We start from the raw sequence: 17783 nt of genomic DNA, 5'->3' as shown, positions 1-17783 counted from the left end.
TTCAGCTCTCCTTGGAACTGGAAAGCTTTTATTGATCTCTTCTGAAGCTTTCTGGATTCATCTGCAGCACTGCACTTCAGGGAAGTCCGCAAACAGATTCTTTTCAGATTAATTCTTATCTCCCTGCTTGCACACGCTCACCCTGTTCATGGTGACATGATATCACCGAGACATGGAAACCACAGCCTCCTCCTCCCCCTGACACACAGGCAGAGCCGAGCTCAGATTCCCCAGACCACAAAGGGCTTTGTGGTCTCCTGGAAAACAGGCAATTTTGAGAAGCAAACAAAGGGTCTGACCTCACCCAGACACATTGTTTAGGACCCAAGCACACACCACGGGACCATAACAGCAAGGCAGTGCAGTTGGCAGCACACTCGGCTGTGTGAGACTCGTGGCCCGGTGCCAACAGCTCCTCTGTTCTGCTCCACTCTCTGGGTGGCCTTGGGCCCTACCCTGCAAACTATTACCGGCACGGCCCTTCCCTGCTGGAGGCACCCCACTGATCCAGCAGCACCAGCCCAAGCCACGCTCTCAGAGCTCAGTGACCTGACATTTCATCTTGTGCTAAGGAAGGGAGGACAAGGATTGGAGTGACTTACACCTCTGCACCACTGCTGCTTGGAACTGTGCACTCAGCCTCCATCACAAGGCACTGCAGGAGCCTTATGACATATATTCTGCTTCCCAAAACCACAAGGGAAACATGAAGCCAGGGATTTCACCCTTTCCATTCAGGATGACTTGGCAGCAGCCAATCAATCATGTAAAAGCTTGCAATGCTACCAAGTTCCTCCCTTTGTAACAATCAAAAAAAGCCAGACCTGCCCCAGTAAATCTTCTCTCTCTGACTCCCACTTAACCTGAAGTTATTATGTGTTACTTTACGCTTTCAACAGAAGCTGATAAAGTCACCTTTCTTCAGCTGCTTGCTAAGGGTCCACTAATGGAAATTCTTTGGTGATCTGGAAGGTTATCTACACCTGCCTCCTGCCAAGCTCCTTGCTGCTGGAAGGATGGGCAGCACCAACTTTCAGCAACATACTACAGGAAAAGAAGCAGTACAAGTTATTTTTCTAGTTCTGAAGTTGCCCACTGACAGACCTCACAATTCAAAGACACCCACATGTAGAAATTACAAATCAGCAGTGAAAAAGTTGGGTGAAAGGATCTCTTATGAACGTGACACGCGACTTTGGAAGGTTTATCACAGTATCCCAGTAAATTAACCCAGATTACCTGGTAAGATATACAAATACAGGGTAGTTCTTCCAAGAGCAAGGCCTTTAGGACTCATTTACACAGAGGTCTATGGGAGTTCTGCCATGGCCTTACCAAAACTAGTTTGGGTCAACAATGAATAATTTATAGCCTGCATTTTTATATAACCAGCACATCACAGGGAACCACGAGGGACACTGCACACGTGCAGACTTCACACACAGACAGCTGACGTGATGAGAAACAAATCACAGGAGAGCAAAATTAAAAAAAATGTCCTAAAATGTGCATTTTATTTCATATCATTATACAATGTTTACAATACAGGTATACTTTTAAAACTGCTCAAAGAAAGTGTGAAAAAAAAAAAAAAGTGAGGCAAATATCGGTTTCAAAATTCCTCCCCCTCCCCAAAATCCACACAAATAAAATACATTTTAAACAATCTCTTCCAAATTAATGTTTTGTCCTGAATTTATTGAATCTTTCATTTCAACATGAAAAATACAATCAAATGAATACTCAAGGTGAAATGCTGACCTACACTTCTGTATTGAGTTGCAAGAACATAATTTAAAACCTCCAGGAGCCTTCACTTGTCTCTGTTGCTCACACACCTTCGTTTTACTGAATTAGAAGGCACAGAAAGTCCAAATTCTCACAGATCAGTAAAATTCTGGTAAAAATAAATTACTGTGCTGGACAGCTCCTGACTTGTCTGATATCAAACAAAAGACTTCAGTAGAACCTTTTGTTCAAAATAGCACCATTTCCACCTGATCTCTCCTGAACACCAATCATTCTTCTTGGGTCAAAACTGTAGTTGGCACTTGAGGTGGGACACTTTCTGCCACGGCCAGGATTCTTCAAAGACTAAGCACACTGAGTTGCTGAACTCTCTACAGAGTGTAGGTAACATTTTTGTTGGGAAATGGCACATTTAAACCATAATGGAACGTAGCTTAACCCGCATATGGCTTGCCCAGTTTGGTGTTTCCCTGACCCCTGCTTGGTACTTTAGCAGATGTTCTTGTGACTGTGGTGAAACTAAAATAAAGACACGTTTATGGGGCTTCACGGCAAGCAGGTGTAAAAATACAAAAACAAACAATGTGGTTGCTGCTAAGAAGGTTTTCACATGTTGTTTAACTCCAGTAAAGTTTGATCCAGCATCTGATGCATATTAAGGTTTTCTTCTTTGGCATGTGCCACTTTCTCTGTTGTGGGATTAGAAAATTAAAACATGAATAGCAGTTCTTTGGAGGCACTGATTCTCAGAACATGAAGGCATGCAATCATCACTGCTCTCAGAGGGTTTAGAAAGTTAAGAAATGTGCATGCTCATAAATACCAATGTTCCCAGACAACACAACCAGAGAGAATTCCAAATTAATTAAACAAACAACAAGTAATGCAAGTTTAGCACTGTTTACAGCTGCATTTGTTAAGAAAATGCACTGCCACCAGAGATGCAATTCTTGCATGTTCTGGAAGCTCTTTGCTTATAGGAATGTGTAAATGGCTTTTTAAAATTATTATTTTTTAAAGTAGCAATAAAGAAAATAATTAAGTTCTTTGCAGATCCCTACTTTAAGTTTCAGAGAATTCAGAAACGCAAAGAACGAAAAAAATAAAAATATTCTCTTCTTCAGTGAAGTGACCTTTATGAAATTTATTTCTTCTAGAAAATAAATAAAATTGAAGTTAGTAGCTTTATGTTGCATGCACACTTTTATAGGACAGTCATTTAACACACTTATTTAATACAATAAATGAGCATAATGTTCTAAAGGTGAATCCTACCAGAATCCAGCATAGTAATTTCACACTACTGCAAGCATACCTTCAAACTGATCAGGATTTTCAGGTGGAGCTCCCACGCTTTTTTATTTTTCCCCTCAAGTCAAATACAAGCCCAATTCATAGAAATGCAAAGTTATGGCACCAAAGTCTCCAGACAACAAAACAGCTGTAAGGATCCTTTAGGTTGGTTTGGAAACACACAAATTTGAATCCTGGTGAGTATTTTTCTCTCATTCCAGTAAAAATCTCAGAGCCAATTCACGTTGTCTCAGGCAATCTGAGTGCCTGACTGAGGCTGTTACTTTTTGGATACTCTCAGGAAAATGCTGTTTACTGAAGTGGAAAGAAGCCACTGCCCAGCCAAGAGCTTAGTGCTCCTCCAGAGCAGGTGTGCACACACACAATGAAAAGCCTCATCCAGAAGAAGCATTTTCATATTTTCCCCAAGAGAAACCGAGAATTTCATATATTATTTTACCACATCATCAACAGCTCAAAAAAAGAAAAATAAAAAAATCAATTTCTAGGTTTCTTGCTTATTTCTACTTTTAGTGATTCGTTCTTAAGGAAAATTTGGAAGAGGGTGTTTTTAAACAAGTTAACAATATGGTCACACTAAGGTTTAATCCTCATTCAAGGCCAGCTTTAGTTCATTAGTTAGGCGACTGTTTTGCTCAAGTTGCTGGTAGAGTTGGTCTGTACAGGCAGCAAGCAGGTTAGAAGGGAAAAAAAGAGGCAGAATGAAGACAGATTAGACAGAGAAAACAGTTAAATAAGAGTTAATAAAGAAACTGGTCACATGACAGACAGTTCAGTAACATACAGAGAAACACTTTACCTTTGTTTCTACAACTCTAGTAATTAAATAGCTACTCCAAGGAACAGCTATTATACTCCAAAGAACTGGCTAAGAATCCTGCTGGGGGGAACAGCTGTGGGACACAAAAACTGGAATAGGAACAGAACTGCAGCCATATTCCAACAGGTACCAAGTCCTGCTTTAGTCTTTTGTACAGCGTGTGGAAGATTTGTTTCATGAGTGCCATTTTTCTTTGCAAACTCTTTTAAGGTGTGGTGGAATCTCATCTGTCAGTGGAGGGAGAGCAACTGCATCACAACCAGCAGAAATAACAGCAGGAGATGCCAGGAGCCACCTACCACCAGGTCTGACTCAGCCCGTACGCCCTTCCCAGGGAATCTGATGGCTGAAATGCTATTTTTGGTTAGGAAAATATACTTCTGTTACTGCTATCAGCACCTTTTGATAACTTTAAATTGCCCAGCTGTGCTCTGCAAGAAAACAGACCCACATATTTGGTGAAAATGAAATGGAGGGATGAAAACCTGTGTTGCTCAAATACAGCAAACAGAGAGGACGAGTCGTGTCCACACAGAACAGCCAGGACTATGTTGTGACAGCACAGTTAGTGAGTTCTGCAGAGTGAAAGAACATTCCACAATGGCTTTTCACTGTCTTGTGTTCTCAAAGTGCCCATATTCTCCTCAATAGTCTAGATTCAAACTGCACTCCTGACCTCTTGATCCCAGATTATTCCCCTCCAGGAAATGACTGTTTCTGATTCTTTTCCACAAGCTTCCTAACAGCTTCCACAGAAATGCTCTTCCCCTGCAGGCACTGGACACAGCAAAGGCAAAGCTGTGCAATGAGCTGGGCTGCAGGACATGCTTGTGTGGTGAGTAACTCCTCCCAGCTTCCTCCCCAGCCCAAAGTCCAACAGCCAGCTCAGTAAAACTAGGGCACATTTCACAGCTCTGATCCGGGACCACTAACGACTGGGGCTTGTCTCTCTCATCAGGATAATGTCACATCCATGTGGAAAAAAGCATCCAGACCTCAGAGTAACTAAAATTTCACTTTGGCAAAGTGTATTTGGTTGTTATTTAAACACGACATTTGAGCTAAGAACTTGATCACAGGAAACCCCTCTCTGACTGAGGCAGAGATTTACACTATTCCTCAATGTCCGAAATGAGACTAAAACCCCCAGGTAAAGCAGGAAAGCATTTCCTGAGAGTACAGTGAGCCCTGGATCCCCCCCAGTCTGTCTGGGCTGTCCTTTGGCACAGAGCAGAGCCCTGTCAGCCAAGCCTGTGGTCAGGCTCTAGTGCAGACCCAGCAAGGCTCAGCCTCAGCTCAGCAGAGCCCAGGCAAACCAGAGCCCACATGGGAGGTGGAACATCACCACCAAGGGGGACAGGAGTGCTGGAACACCCTGCAGGGAGAAACCAGCAGTGCTCTGGGCAGTCAGGATCAGTGCAGCAGGACCAGCCAGGAACTCTGCACACAGTTACCTGGGTGTCTGCACTGCACTGCCCTGCCCAGCACTCTGCTCTCCTGCAGTGCAGAGCTGGTCACATGTGACTGACAGAAAAGGGAAAAATTAAATACTGATGTCCAAAATCATTATGTTAAAAATTGCCAGGGTCCTACAATGGATTTTGGGCTTTTTTTTTTTACTCTTCTTAAGAAACAACAGTATGGCAAGGAATCGAGGGGGAAAACAACACATTGCATCTCAACTGATGAGCAGTAACTTACTGAACTTTACTGCTTGAACTACCTCTGACTGCTGACACACATCCTGCTCTTGGCCAGCAACAATAGGATGTGTCGTGGGATAGAAAATTGGGATGCATCCATTTGCAAGCCTTATTAGGAAAACAAGTTTTGGGGAAGGGAGAAAATCTAGTCTAGACTGCACTGCTGAATCATCTTGGAGCTGAACAAGAAAGATATATTTACATTATTCTACAAGTTAAAAACTACAGTTCAGCTATAATAAGTTTATTTAGCTTTGCTGACTTAGGGACTTTAACAATTTATAGAGTGACCAGAAATCAATCCAGTTTAAACTGATTCACTTTAACATGAAATGGAAAATAACTCCTTTCACTGTAAAAAAAAAGAAGTTAAAATAAGGCAATAAACTCCCTAATTGCAAATAAAAGTATAAAAAAAAGCCAAGTGTCAGTATTTAATGCTTCATCCTAAATTAGGCACTGACAAATCAGCTGAAAGCCAATGTTCAGGCTTTCAAACTTGAAACCCATGATGTTCTACTTTGCAGCAGAATCATTACACTAATAGTATAATCCTGAGTTTTCCTACTCCAGTTTTGAAACACTTCTCATGAGTCTGCAATTCAAACTCACAAGTCTGAACTAAGCCCAAGAGTGGAAAACTACTGAAACCTCCCTGATGAACTTCCAATCCTATCATGCCACTCAAGAAAAATACATTGAAAAAAACCCCAAAAAGTTAGCAAGTAACATGTTTGCTGAATTAACTAAGGGTGAAAGAGGGAAAACTTTTTTGCAAGACAATTCAAGGACTATTTTTGGATGCAAAAAAAAGAAAGAATTTAAAATTTCCGATATTGTCCCTTTAAATCTGTCTCAAATATTTAAGTTAACGAACAAACACATTTATATGAAGACTAGAAGTCTTCAGCACCAAGCAAGGAGCAAATTTCAGGCTCTAAAGTGAAAAATGTGGTGTCAAGGATGTAACTGTCCTCTCAGCCACGCTCCCACGACCAAGTGACCCCAAGGAAGAAGTGTCCTTGCGGATTTTGGTCTAACAATAACAACTGAAAAAATTCCCATTACATCTATTTGTCATTTTATCTGCCTCATATTTTGAGAAAAACTAAGATAATAACTAATAACTGGCCGCTTTTGACACCAAGAGTAGTACTCTCATCCCACAGACTGCTCTCACTGGCTTGGCATTGTCAACCTTCAGGCAAAAGTGTTTGCAGATAAAAAAATGAAAACACGAGAAAAAATAAATCCCTGCAGGCAAAAAAGAGCATTTTTTTATTAATAACTTAAATAGTTACTTAAATAAATAAAAGGCAAGGGAATAGCAAAAGGGATACAGCTGGGATGTTTATTTTACATTGAGAAATGTAGTTTCTGTACAGCAGAGCACAAAGAGAGCATGTTCTGAGACAGGTGTAGAGAAGGAGAGTCAACTAAGCTAGAGGACAGGACAATGAACCCATGAAACATCCAAAGCTTGGGAAGATGTTTTATCCAACCCGATGGGGATGTCTTTGGAGAAGTGAAGCAAAGAAAATTATCTGCATGAAAAGAAAAAGTGAGATAAGGTAGAAAATGAAAAATAGGTGCAGTAAAGACTTCCAAAAAAGCAGCAACTGCACAGCAGAGCCTAGCATGCTGAGAGACTATACTACAGAAACAGCACACCATGCTGGGACTGGAATGTCCTCATGTAGCAGCAGAGTATAATTTAAGGTCTGTTTTCCATTTAGAAATATCCCAAATTGAAGAAATACTGTAATCTCTGTACATAGAGGAGGAAAAGAGAAAACCATTTGCTTGATAAACCACAGAGCAAAAGCATAGGTTGGGAGGGAATTTAAAAACAAAAAACAAAATCAAAGCATACAAAGCAGACAACATTAGACCTCTACTAAAATGTTGGTAGAGAGAGGGAGGAAAGCAGTGAACAGACACAGGGACGAAAAACTGCAAAGAAAAAAACATCTACAATATGGGTGCACACAAAACACACTTCAAGCTCTGAAAAAACCTTATGCCTTGTGGAAAGCATGCCAGCCTCCAGAAAGAAGTGCTGGGACTAAGCATGGCACCTCATAAGCACCTGAGAGCCACAGCCCCCTTCCCCTCTCCCACGTCAGCTGTGCAGGGCTCATGCAAGTGCAAGGGGTGAGCATGGGAAGGTGGATGTGTGCTTTCCTGTCATTACTTTTCTCCTTATGGCTCGAGTCGGTATTACCACATTTTTGGTATATGCAAATTAAATTACTACTACTATCCAGAAAACATGCAGAAGAAACCTATAAGCAATTGTGACTTTCATGGGTTTAAATGACAAAGTATTTTAAATTGATTTCTGCACCTGTAATTTAGTGATAACGAGTGAAATTTTCAGAGCAGTTAAGGCAATTTAGATAAACACTTTCCATTGTCATTATAAATGGAGAATATGGCTAAGTCTAAATTTCTTTGACATTTTTGTACAGAAATTTTGCCAGAGCAAAAAACTGTGACAGCAGGCAGAAGAGTACACTCCAAATACAACACATACCAAGGCAATTTTCTCTTGTAAAATGAACAAGAGGGAGCTGGTAGACAACGCTTGAACAGAGGTGAACTGAAAGGACAAACGGAGCTACAAAGGAAGGGCGACCCCAGGACACACGGACTGCAGGCACCGAAGGGAAGAGTAACCACGAGCTTACAAAATCACCATGAGGGTTTACCAGGCTAGGCACAACACTCACCCACACTTTGCCACGGTAAAGAAATTGTTCATGGTATTTTGTACACCTAAGTCTTGCTAAAGGAATGAGTCTCCCACTGCACAGGGGGACAATTTCACAAGCCGGCACCGCGCAATCAGTGAGGGTGGGGAAGCGGCAGCGGGGACAAGCTGGGAGGACATTTACATGGAAGTCATATCATTGAGAGCGTGGTCCAGCTCCTCACTGATGGCTTTGTACTTCAGTTTCTGAGCATACAGCTCATCTAATGGTCCCCCAGGGAAGGCAGGTGTGCAAGGGAATGGAGCGTGACCATGGGTGGAAGGTGAAGGTGGTGGCACGGGGACACCATCCAGAAGCCGCAGGAAGAGGGGAGAGGGCACAGAAAGAGGTGTTGTGACAGACAACATGAAAGAAAATCACAAAGTTAGAGAATAAAAATAAAAAAAAAAAAATCAGGAGCGAACAGTCTTATGTGTCAAGTCCATTAACTGCACTGCCAGTGGGGCAACCTGTGATACAGAGAAAACCAAGGAAAAAAGGGCACATGGGGAAAAAAAAAATCCATGTTTTGCTGCCCTGGATTTTTGCTTTAATGCACGTTAGGAGGGCACACAGGAGGCAAAGGAGAAAAGAGCCAAAAATGGGGCTCGAGGAGGATGTTACCATTTTCTACCACTATTTTTCCAAACCACTCTGGTTTGTGTGCTGGTATAAACTCAGCTTCTTACAGCAATTTTTGTTCTTTCTAAACACTTATCCTTCTTCTCTGCTTCCTTCCCAAGTCAGTGATCATAAATTTTCAGCAGCTACCTACGTATTCCACAGCCTTCATGCAGAATTCAGCCTGCCACACCAAGCCATTAAGCTTCTTAAAATCCTAGACTTGGTGTAAGGCATCTAAATAGTAACCTCCATGTAACTTCTAATTACAAAGCCCTACTGAATTATTTTCTCTGGAGGCAGGAAGCACATTCTGCTATTCTGCTGCAGTTCTGATAGTTTTATCAAAACCTTAAAACAAACTCTCTGAAGTTAAACAAGCTGTCCTTCTGATGATGTATACAATCTATTAGCTTTACTGAAAACCAACAACTGGTCTATGTCACAAAATGCCTACCCTGACCCACACTTGGCACAGTATTAAATTAGGTTAGCTTGCTACATTCCTAATTATTGCAAACATAACACAGCTCTTTAGTAAGATGATAATAACACTTACCACCTGATCATTCACCCTACACACTTATATACCTCCAAGTAGAAGAGTATAAAGCCAAAAAAATGAAAGGAGTCTTAAGAACATGAGAGAAAAAGGAACAGGCAAGAGCAAAACACTGTTCACCTGAAGCATTTAAGTTATCAATATATTTCAACTGGAAAATGTTTTGCCTATTTTGCTCTTTAGGCAGACCCATTTGTACAAGTGGGACAAGTCAGGCCAGTAGAATTGGGTAATGAAAAAAAAAAAACAAACCCACAAGGTCCCCCCTTAACAGCAGAATAAGAGACATGTATTTCTATAGTAAGTAAAAAACCAGAAGCCCATACCTTCTAGGTCATCAATGCTCTTCTCCAGCTTGGTTACTGACCTCTCAGCAAACTCAGCACGGGTCTCAGCCTGGGGTCAAGACAAACACAGACTGCTTTAGGAAACACACACACAGTACTTAGGAACAGTGCAGCAACAGCTCACATGAGGAAAAAAGTACAATCAGAGGAGGCAAATATATACTAATTTTTAGGAGGGACATTTAACACTAAACTCTTTCCAAAATGGTGTGTTCACCCTTAAGGCAAAGTAGTGTTTATATTAAAAGAATCAAATGTCCATTAGAAGACACATTGCAAAGAACAGCTCTAATTTTACCTCCTTCAGTTTGTCAGTCAGAACTTTAATCTCCTCTTCATATTTGTCTTCTTTCTGCGAGTACTGTAATTAGAAAGAGGATCACTGGTATTAGATCAGGTATTCTAAATACACCAAAAAAACCACATTTGAAACTCTCTTCTAACAGATCATGTGTACACAAGAAACTAACATGGGTAAAACTAAATTAATTCCAGTTACAAGGCTGTGGTAATGCAGTTTATTACAAGAGTCAAACTTCCCTTGAGATGTATTGCAGTGCAATAAGGTGGGAACTCCAAGCAGAAATTAGTACTACACTTTTTCTAAAGAGGAGTAATGTTTGGAGAAACTGAATATTAGTACACAGTGCCAGCTGGAGGGTAATTCCATAAATAATATTTAATCCTGTCAGAGTACTTAAGAGAACGTGTGGCCAACTAATACTGACCTATTTGGAACTGGGAGATATGCTGTGTTCAGTGAGAGCCAAATATGAGTTGAGTAGTGAGTCCAAGTGCTTCTACAGACAGTGGCCCTGCAGAAATGCTGCAGTGACCAGTATTTCCATATAAAGGAAACCCCACAGGCCAGATGACAAGTAAGGGACACATTCTCACATAAGTCTCTATCCTACCTTCTCAGCCTGAGCCTCCAGCGACTTCAGGTTGTTGGTCACAGTTTTCAACTCCTCTTCAAGCTCAGCACATTTGCTGTTATTTCGGAGGGAAGGCAGGAAAGGGGCGGATGGAAGATTCAGTCAAGCAAAAGAAACAGGAGAAAATAGGGGGGAAAAGATAGAGAAAAATGAAAACAATTACGGGGCAAAAGAACGGCCTCAAAAGCAGCTGATCCATCACAGATTGAAAGCGGCTCTTTGTGATGCCAAATATCACTTCAAGTGCACACTGAGACGATGACCATAAAGGAATTTCTCTACAGCCCTTGGCTTACACAGAAACATTTACAGAGCTTTTACATGTGAGACAGTTCAGCTTCTTTTGGCTGCACAGGAGATCAGTTTTAAAGGTAAAAATGAATAAATAAACAAAAAAGAGACCAAAGAAAACCACCAAAGCAAGATGCAAAGAGAGTGAAGAGCATAGCAAGGACTGATTTGTTACTACTGAGTGAGCTAATCAGCTATGGAAGCTGAAAGACTTGGGTTGCAGTTAAACCTAAGAACTGTTTATTAGTGTCAGTACCTTATCCTCTGCAGCCATTAATGCTTTCAAGGTTTGATCCATTATTCTTAACTGTTCTTCCAGCTGTCGGACTTGGCTGTTAGTGAACACATGAAATGCACAAAAGCCATTCACAAAATCAGTGTGCAGGTACAGCATGCAGTGACAAAACACAAACAACACATTTACTTCGTTTACTTCAACGATTACAGTAAATGAGCAAAACAGCGAAACATAGCTTGGAGCTGAACACACAGTGTGCTGCCAACAGTCCATGCTGTTATAGTCATCCTGGGGCACCCCACAAGAGGCAGTTCAACACTTACCTTTCTGACAGCTCAGCACGTTCCTCAGCCCGCTCCAGGTCGCTCTCAATGATCACCAGCTTACGAGCCACCTACAAGAGAAGCCCCTGGACACTCAGATTTTATGTTGCTGCAGCACAGGTCACCTGCTTCTAGAACCTACTAAGCAGGGGGTTGGGCCTCTTCTCGTTTTTTTGGTCAACACATGAGTTTTGATTCTGTGACATCTTCATTAATCATTTGAGTCTTAGTTATCTGACATTTTTCAAGACCTCTCTTTCATTCCCCAAAAGACAACTTCAAAATTGGTCTTTTTCTCCCTAAGAGCCTAGGGAACACTCTCAAACATTCTGGCACAAAGCTCGAAGCACAGATCTCCTGCCACCTTGTCCCCTGAGGTGTCCATTTCTCCCTTCACAGATGTGAAGAGTGGTGTTTGTGACCCTTTGAACTTAAAGGGAAAAGGAGGAAAAAATAAGGTACAGGCAGAGCCTAACGGACTTTAGAAAGAGGTGACCTGCCCTCAGGAACTGACCTCTTCATACTTGCGGTCGGCCTCTTCAGCAATGTGCTTGGCCTCTTTGAGCTGGATCTCCTGGATTTCCATCTTCTCTTCATCCTTCTGGGCTCTATTTTCAATGACCTTCATTCCTCTGAAAGATGTGAAAAACAGGAAATACGAGGGTCAGGGCTTGCCAGTTTATCTCCAGCTCCACTGCTGGTGGAGTGAGACTTGCAGACAGTGGCATTAAGGTGAATGAAGAACATCACACAGTTGAGTCTTCACACCATAGATCTAGTCCTGTGCACTCACACCCAGAAGTCCAAAGAACAAAACACGTCTTAGGAAGAAAGAAAGTGTGATTTGTTTAGCTCTCAACCACAGTTCAGCTGTACTATCCTTTCTCATTTTAAATTGAATGAAAACTCATCTTATAGAAAGGTAAGTAAAGACCTAATAGGATGACTGAAAACATCTGTGCTTTTACACTTATCATCAAACAGCACACTACAACCCTTGCAGGACTGACAAGAACCATGTTTATGGGCCAGACTCCCCTGAGCTTTGCCATGTCAGAGCTCTAGAACACTGGAGCTCTCTGTGCCCTGCATAAGCACAATTTTAACTCCTTCATAACAGGAAACACTGTGTGTTGCACATCTGACCCAAATTCTCTAAGTGTTTCAAAACATACTGTGAGTCTCTGGTGTTTTTCTGTTCAACAGGCTGCGTAGTTAGTGAGGCAGAAATACATATGCAGAATATGTGGGCTTCTTTCACAATAAAAGGTACTATCACAGATAAAAAATACAATTTATAGAAGAGAGATGATCTTCCAAAGTCACAAATCTTGAGTTCCTAACTCACATTATGGACTTCTGGAAATCTGAAGGAATTATAAGCCTCTTTCCTTTGCTCACCTTCTTGTGCTAATCTTGCCAACAGGAGAATCAAAGCCTCTTCCAGCACTTTGCTATTCTCCAGATGAGATTTTCTACCCACAGTGAAATCCAGAACCGCCCAACAGCACAAGAAGTTGCCATCCAAACAGAGAAATCTGCGCTTGGTCAGCCGGTTTTCACAGGATGTGACATGATTCATCACAGGGCCTATCCCACTCAAACCTCATCTTTACAACTGAAAAAGAATTCAAGCCTACGTATTTTGGACATTCCTCCAGACAAGCTGTAACTGAAGTCCACGTACACAAAGGCAGAGTAGATTACAAATGTTCAGAGACACAGGAGTGGTCTAATTTACTTCCCTGACCCACACCCTGGCAATTAGGATCTTTGTCATGAGGGTAACGATCCATTCAGGAGTGCCCCACCCACCTTTCACTCTCATCTGCAGCCTTCTCAGCCTCCTCCAGCTTCTGCAGGGCAGTGGCCAAGCGCTCCTGAGCCCGATCCAACTCTTCCTCAACCAGCTGGATGCGTCTGTTCAGAGAAGCCACTTCGCTCTCAGCCTAAGCACAGGAAGAACAGAAATTAGTTCATGGTAAGGCACACATCACCTCTTGTGAGACTGTCCCATTTACCTGCTAGTGCCATTTAATAGCACTTCCCTAATTGCTGACTTCAGCCACTATGAAGTCCCTACACGTGGATGTACCTGCCCTCATTGAATTGTGAAGTTATTGCTTAACAGAGGAAAAAGTGATTAATGCTTCCTTTCAATGAAGCACATCAAGGACTGTACAATTTGTACTAGAAAGAACTGCACTGGAAGAATTATGCACTGTTACCTGAATATTTTCTGTTATTGTATTTGCAGATATTAATCACAGACCCCCCCCCCCTTTTTTTTGTTAAATCAACACAAACCAATTATGAGCCTTCTATTACCCTAAATCCTTTATTTGTGACCTTTCACCACATTTGGGTAAGAATTGTCCCAGTATTTCCTGGAGTTCCAGAAGGGTTCAGCGTAAACACACAAAAATACACCTGGATCAGCTGCCACAGAGTGAGCATGAGAACATTTAAGAAGTGCCTCAGTACCCCGAAGTTTTATTTACAGGCAAATTATGCAAGACCTGATAAAAAAAGGCACCAGCAGAGGCTACATCTCAAGAAGGGCCCTGGTACAGGCAACAACCACTTAAAACACCTTCTCCTTTTGTTTTTTTCCCCACAGTGCCATCCTCAAACTTCCTCTAGATTTGTCTCTCTGGCATTATTATCTGTTCACTTAATCTTCTGTATAACCCTTGCAACTCATCTGCCTCTTATCACTACAAGCTCTTACTCCTGACATCCTCAAAACTACCCTTGTTTAAGTTGCAGAGTAAGTTCTACAACAGCCTCCTCACGGTAACCTCGTTATAAAACTTTCTTTCAAAACTATATTAAGCACAAAATATATATAAAAAGGTCATTATTATAAAAAGTTAATAACTTCCGAGAATAACTGTCTTAAATAGTACTGAAAATTAACATAGATGATATATATATATGCTCTATATGAACATGCACACATCTGAATTTCCTGTGATGTCCAGTTGAGGAGGGAACCAACCCTCCAGCAAAAGCAGATACCAAAAGTATCAATTTGGTGCTTTTTCTTTTCTAACCAGAGGCAGCTGGATACAGTTGGCTGCAGTGAAAATTTTGCTGTACATAACAGAAGGAAGAGTAACTTACAGACCAGACAAGTAAAACTACCTTTGACATAACAGTAACAATGCCCCACTAGAATGACTGAAAGCAACACAGAAGCAGAGAAGCAAATATGTCTTTGAACATTAATATGTACTGGCAGTGAACATGGAGAACCAGAAGAGACTTCATTCTTAGAGATCCATATTAATCCAAATATAGAATATTTTGCTATGTGTATTCCAAGCCTGTCTTTTCAGATTTCTGGCTTTAAGTAGTAAGAATTTGAACTTTCTGTTTTAAGGAAGAAAATAACCTTTCACAAATGTTACTCTTGGGAAATTTGTAATGTTACCAGCTAATTATTATCATGCCAAGACCCCTCACCATGATAAGAACATACAATGCGCCTCCAAAACACCGAGTGAGTAAAGTTCAAGTTTTTACTTCCTGCTCCAGTAACTCACTCAGGATTTACCAACCAGCCTTATATGGCCCAAGTTATTCTTCTGCAGAGCAGGACTTCTCTCCTTATATGGCAAGGCAGGAAAAAACCCCAGTGACATTCAGGGGCACTCCCACAGCTACCAGACAAACACAACCTCCTGTGTGTCTGCCACACCACTTACACACCACATATTTCCCCAGTGAGAGATGACATGGGTAAGTTACCATCGGGTGTTAATTATTACTATTGCAAGGGAGAGTCTGTTTTCCAGAAGAAGGAAGAAAAGAAGGAAGAAAAATGCATTTTGAAAATGCGATTTCCAACAGCCCCTTGAGATGCCTGTACTGGAGACAGAACAGATTCTTTTTTAAGGCAATGGCTGCTAATCACAGCCTTGAAACTTTCAACAATCTGGTTTAACAATCAAGAGCGGTAGGCTGTGATGTGTTTTGGCCACAGCTTTAGCTTTTTCATTGTTTGCTATCTGTACCTTGCACAGGAAGAAAATAAAACCCACATAACAACCCTGGCTGGTCACATGCTGTACACGTAAGGATTGCACTGAAGGAAGGGTCAGATTCACACCTCTGCTCTCTTCTGCAACGCTCCCAAAGCCTCCCTCCTCAAGCATGCAGAAATACAGCTGCAATAGTAAAAACCCCCACTGTAAAAAAGGCACACATCTACCTGAGCCTGGGAGTTCAGTTTTCCACCTTTATCCACCCCAGCACTGACCCCTCCAAACAAAAATTTAAATTTACCGTGCAAATGCACTCTGCAAAATTCCACATCATCCACAAAAACCAACTCCAGGGAAGACACAAGCACTAACCTTTAGGTCCTTTATAGCAATGTAGCTGAGCTCTTAAGGGAAGACTTCACCAGTGAGCTACCATCACTTCTCCAGCACTATTCCTTCTGCCACAAAGCTTCCCATTTCAATAGAAATCCCGCTACGTGTTGTTTAGAATAATATATGTTACTGAAAGTAGAATAACTGGTGTCCTTTACTCCACCAAACTTAGAAAATGAATACAAGTTTTTTTAAAGACAGAAAGTCTTATGAAACCAGTTTATGACTGTGACACGGTCCTTCACCAAAAAAAATGGATATGCCAAGTGAGCTGCAAGAATGCAGTAGTTACACAAGCATAGTAGCCATATTTTGCTCCATCAGGAAGATCACCTGCAAGTAATCTGCAGGCTCTTCCTCTGAACTTGCTGCCTGGAATGTGCAGGAAGCCCCATATTATAAGGAAATCTAATAATCGCCATTTTTTCTGTTGCAGTAAACTACACAAGAAAGTTGTTCTTTTGCTTCCCTTTCATACAACCACAGAAGACACTCAAACTGCCTCAAAGGATACTGCGCATTTTATAGCAGGAAACATTAAATTACAGCTGCTAGAATTCCCCAAGGTCAATGGCAAGACAAACAACAGCCCTATCAGGTTTTTTTGCTGTAACTGCCACACATAACTACATCTCTCTGCTCTCTAAGTTGCTCACCCCTGATCTCATCTCTGCCTAAACCCAAGCCTGCTGTTCCTTTCCCACCCCAGCAAGCAGTTTTGAGGAGCAGCACCCAGCAGAGCTGTTCAGCCACCCGATCACACCGTTGTGCGTTCAGGTGCCGGGGCCATCTCAGGTTCAGCCCCAGGTACGTAACTTCCCAAGTGTCGCCATGCTGATTCCCAGATGAGCTCGCTCGGATGGCAAAAAAGAACTAGGGCTTGTGGGAAAAAAAGAAAAAACCACAAAAGCTTGCTCAGAACCTGACACAAAGCACCGAATCGCAAACATCTCTCCTAAACTCAGGCTCGCAGCAGCCGGGCGCTGTGCCGCGGGCCCGCGGAGCGGGGCAGGCACCGCACCCCCGCCCGCCCCGCAGCACCCGGGGCCGCCCGCGGCAGGAGCGGCCGTGCGGGCGGGGACAGCGGCGAAGGAAAGGTCGGGGAGCCGCGCGGAACGAGGGTCCCCCGCCCGCTCCCCCCGGGCCGAGGGGCGGCCGTACCTCCTCCCGCAGCGCCCGCTCCTGGTCCACCTCCCGCTGCAGCCGTCCCGCCCGCTCCTCGGCCGCGTCCGCCTGCTCCTGCAGGCTGCGGATCTTCCTGCGCACGGCCTCGAGCGAGCTCATCGCCGCCATTCCCGCCGCGCCCTGCCCGTCCTGCCGCCCGCCCGGCCCTGCCTCGCCTCGCCCGCCTCCCTCCGCCCGCCGCGGCCCCGGAAGTCCCCCCGCGCCGAGCGCTCCGGGGCGGGGCCGGCACCGGCGTGGGAGCGGGGCGGGACCGGGCACGGCCGGGGATGGGCCGATCCAGCCGGGAATGGGCCGGTCCTGCCGGGAATCCTGCCGAGGATCGCCGGTGCCGCCGCTCCCGCTCGGGCCGGGGATAGACCGGGGCTGTGCCGGGGCAGTGCCAGTCCCGCTGCGGGCCGGGGCTGTGCCGGTCCCGGCTGTACCGGGGCTGTACTGGGGATGGGCTTTGCCGATCCTGCCGGTCCACTCTGGCCGGGGACGGGCTGTGCCGGGGATGGGCTGTACCGGGGCAGTGCCGCTCCCGGTCGGGGCTGTACCGGCGCTGCGACGCTCCCGGGTTG

The 17783-nt window shown here is 43.4% G+C and overlaps 1 protein-coding gene across 6 annotated transcripts in view; it reads right to left on the bottom strand.

Moving 5' to 3' along the window:
- Window positions 1–1497: 1497 nt before the first annotated feature.
- The window catches only part of TPM1 (tropomyosin 1), a 19754-nt gene continuing 3468 nt past the window's right edge, over window positions 1498–17783 (bottom strand). Inside the window, exons 3-10 of one of the 6 annotated variants that reach the window (XM_027704377.1) lie at window positions 13472–13605; window positions 12171–12288; window positions 11657–11727; window positions 10784–10859; window positions 10168–10230; window positions 9849–9918; window positions 8484–8562; window positions 6912–7130 (exon numbers count right to left, since the gene is read on the bottom strand). In XM_027704377.1, coding sequence (XP_027560178.1) covers window positions 7127–7130; window positions 8484–8562; window positions 9849–9918; window positions 10168–10230; window positions 10784–10859; window positions 11657–11727; window positions 12171–12288; window positions 13472–13605 — 615 coding nt within the window. In that variant the 3' untranslated portion in view covers window positions 6912–7126. Of the gene's footprint in view, window positions 2439–6911; window positions 7131–8479; window positions 8563–9848; window positions 9919–10167; window positions 10231–10783; window positions 10860–11351; window positions 11428–11656; window positions 11728–12170; window positions 12289–13471; window positions 13606–17783 lie in introns of those variants that run through there. The other 5 variants (XM_027704379.1, XM_027704381.1, XM_027704378.1 and 2 more) reach the window with 5 other exon arrangements.

Source organism: Neopelma chrysocephalum, unplaced genomic scaffold (genome assembly GCF_003984885.1).
Source record: "Neopelma chrysocephalum unplaced genomic scaffold, ASM398488v2 Primary Assembly neopelma1_274, whole genome shotgun sequence".
Taxonomy (NCBI): Eukaryota; Metazoa; Chordata; class Aves; order Passeriformes; family Pipridae; genus Neopelma; species Neopelma chrysocephalum.
The sequence above is the reverse complement of the archived record's forward strand: the minus strand, read 5'-3'. Positions and strand labels throughout refer to the sequence as shown.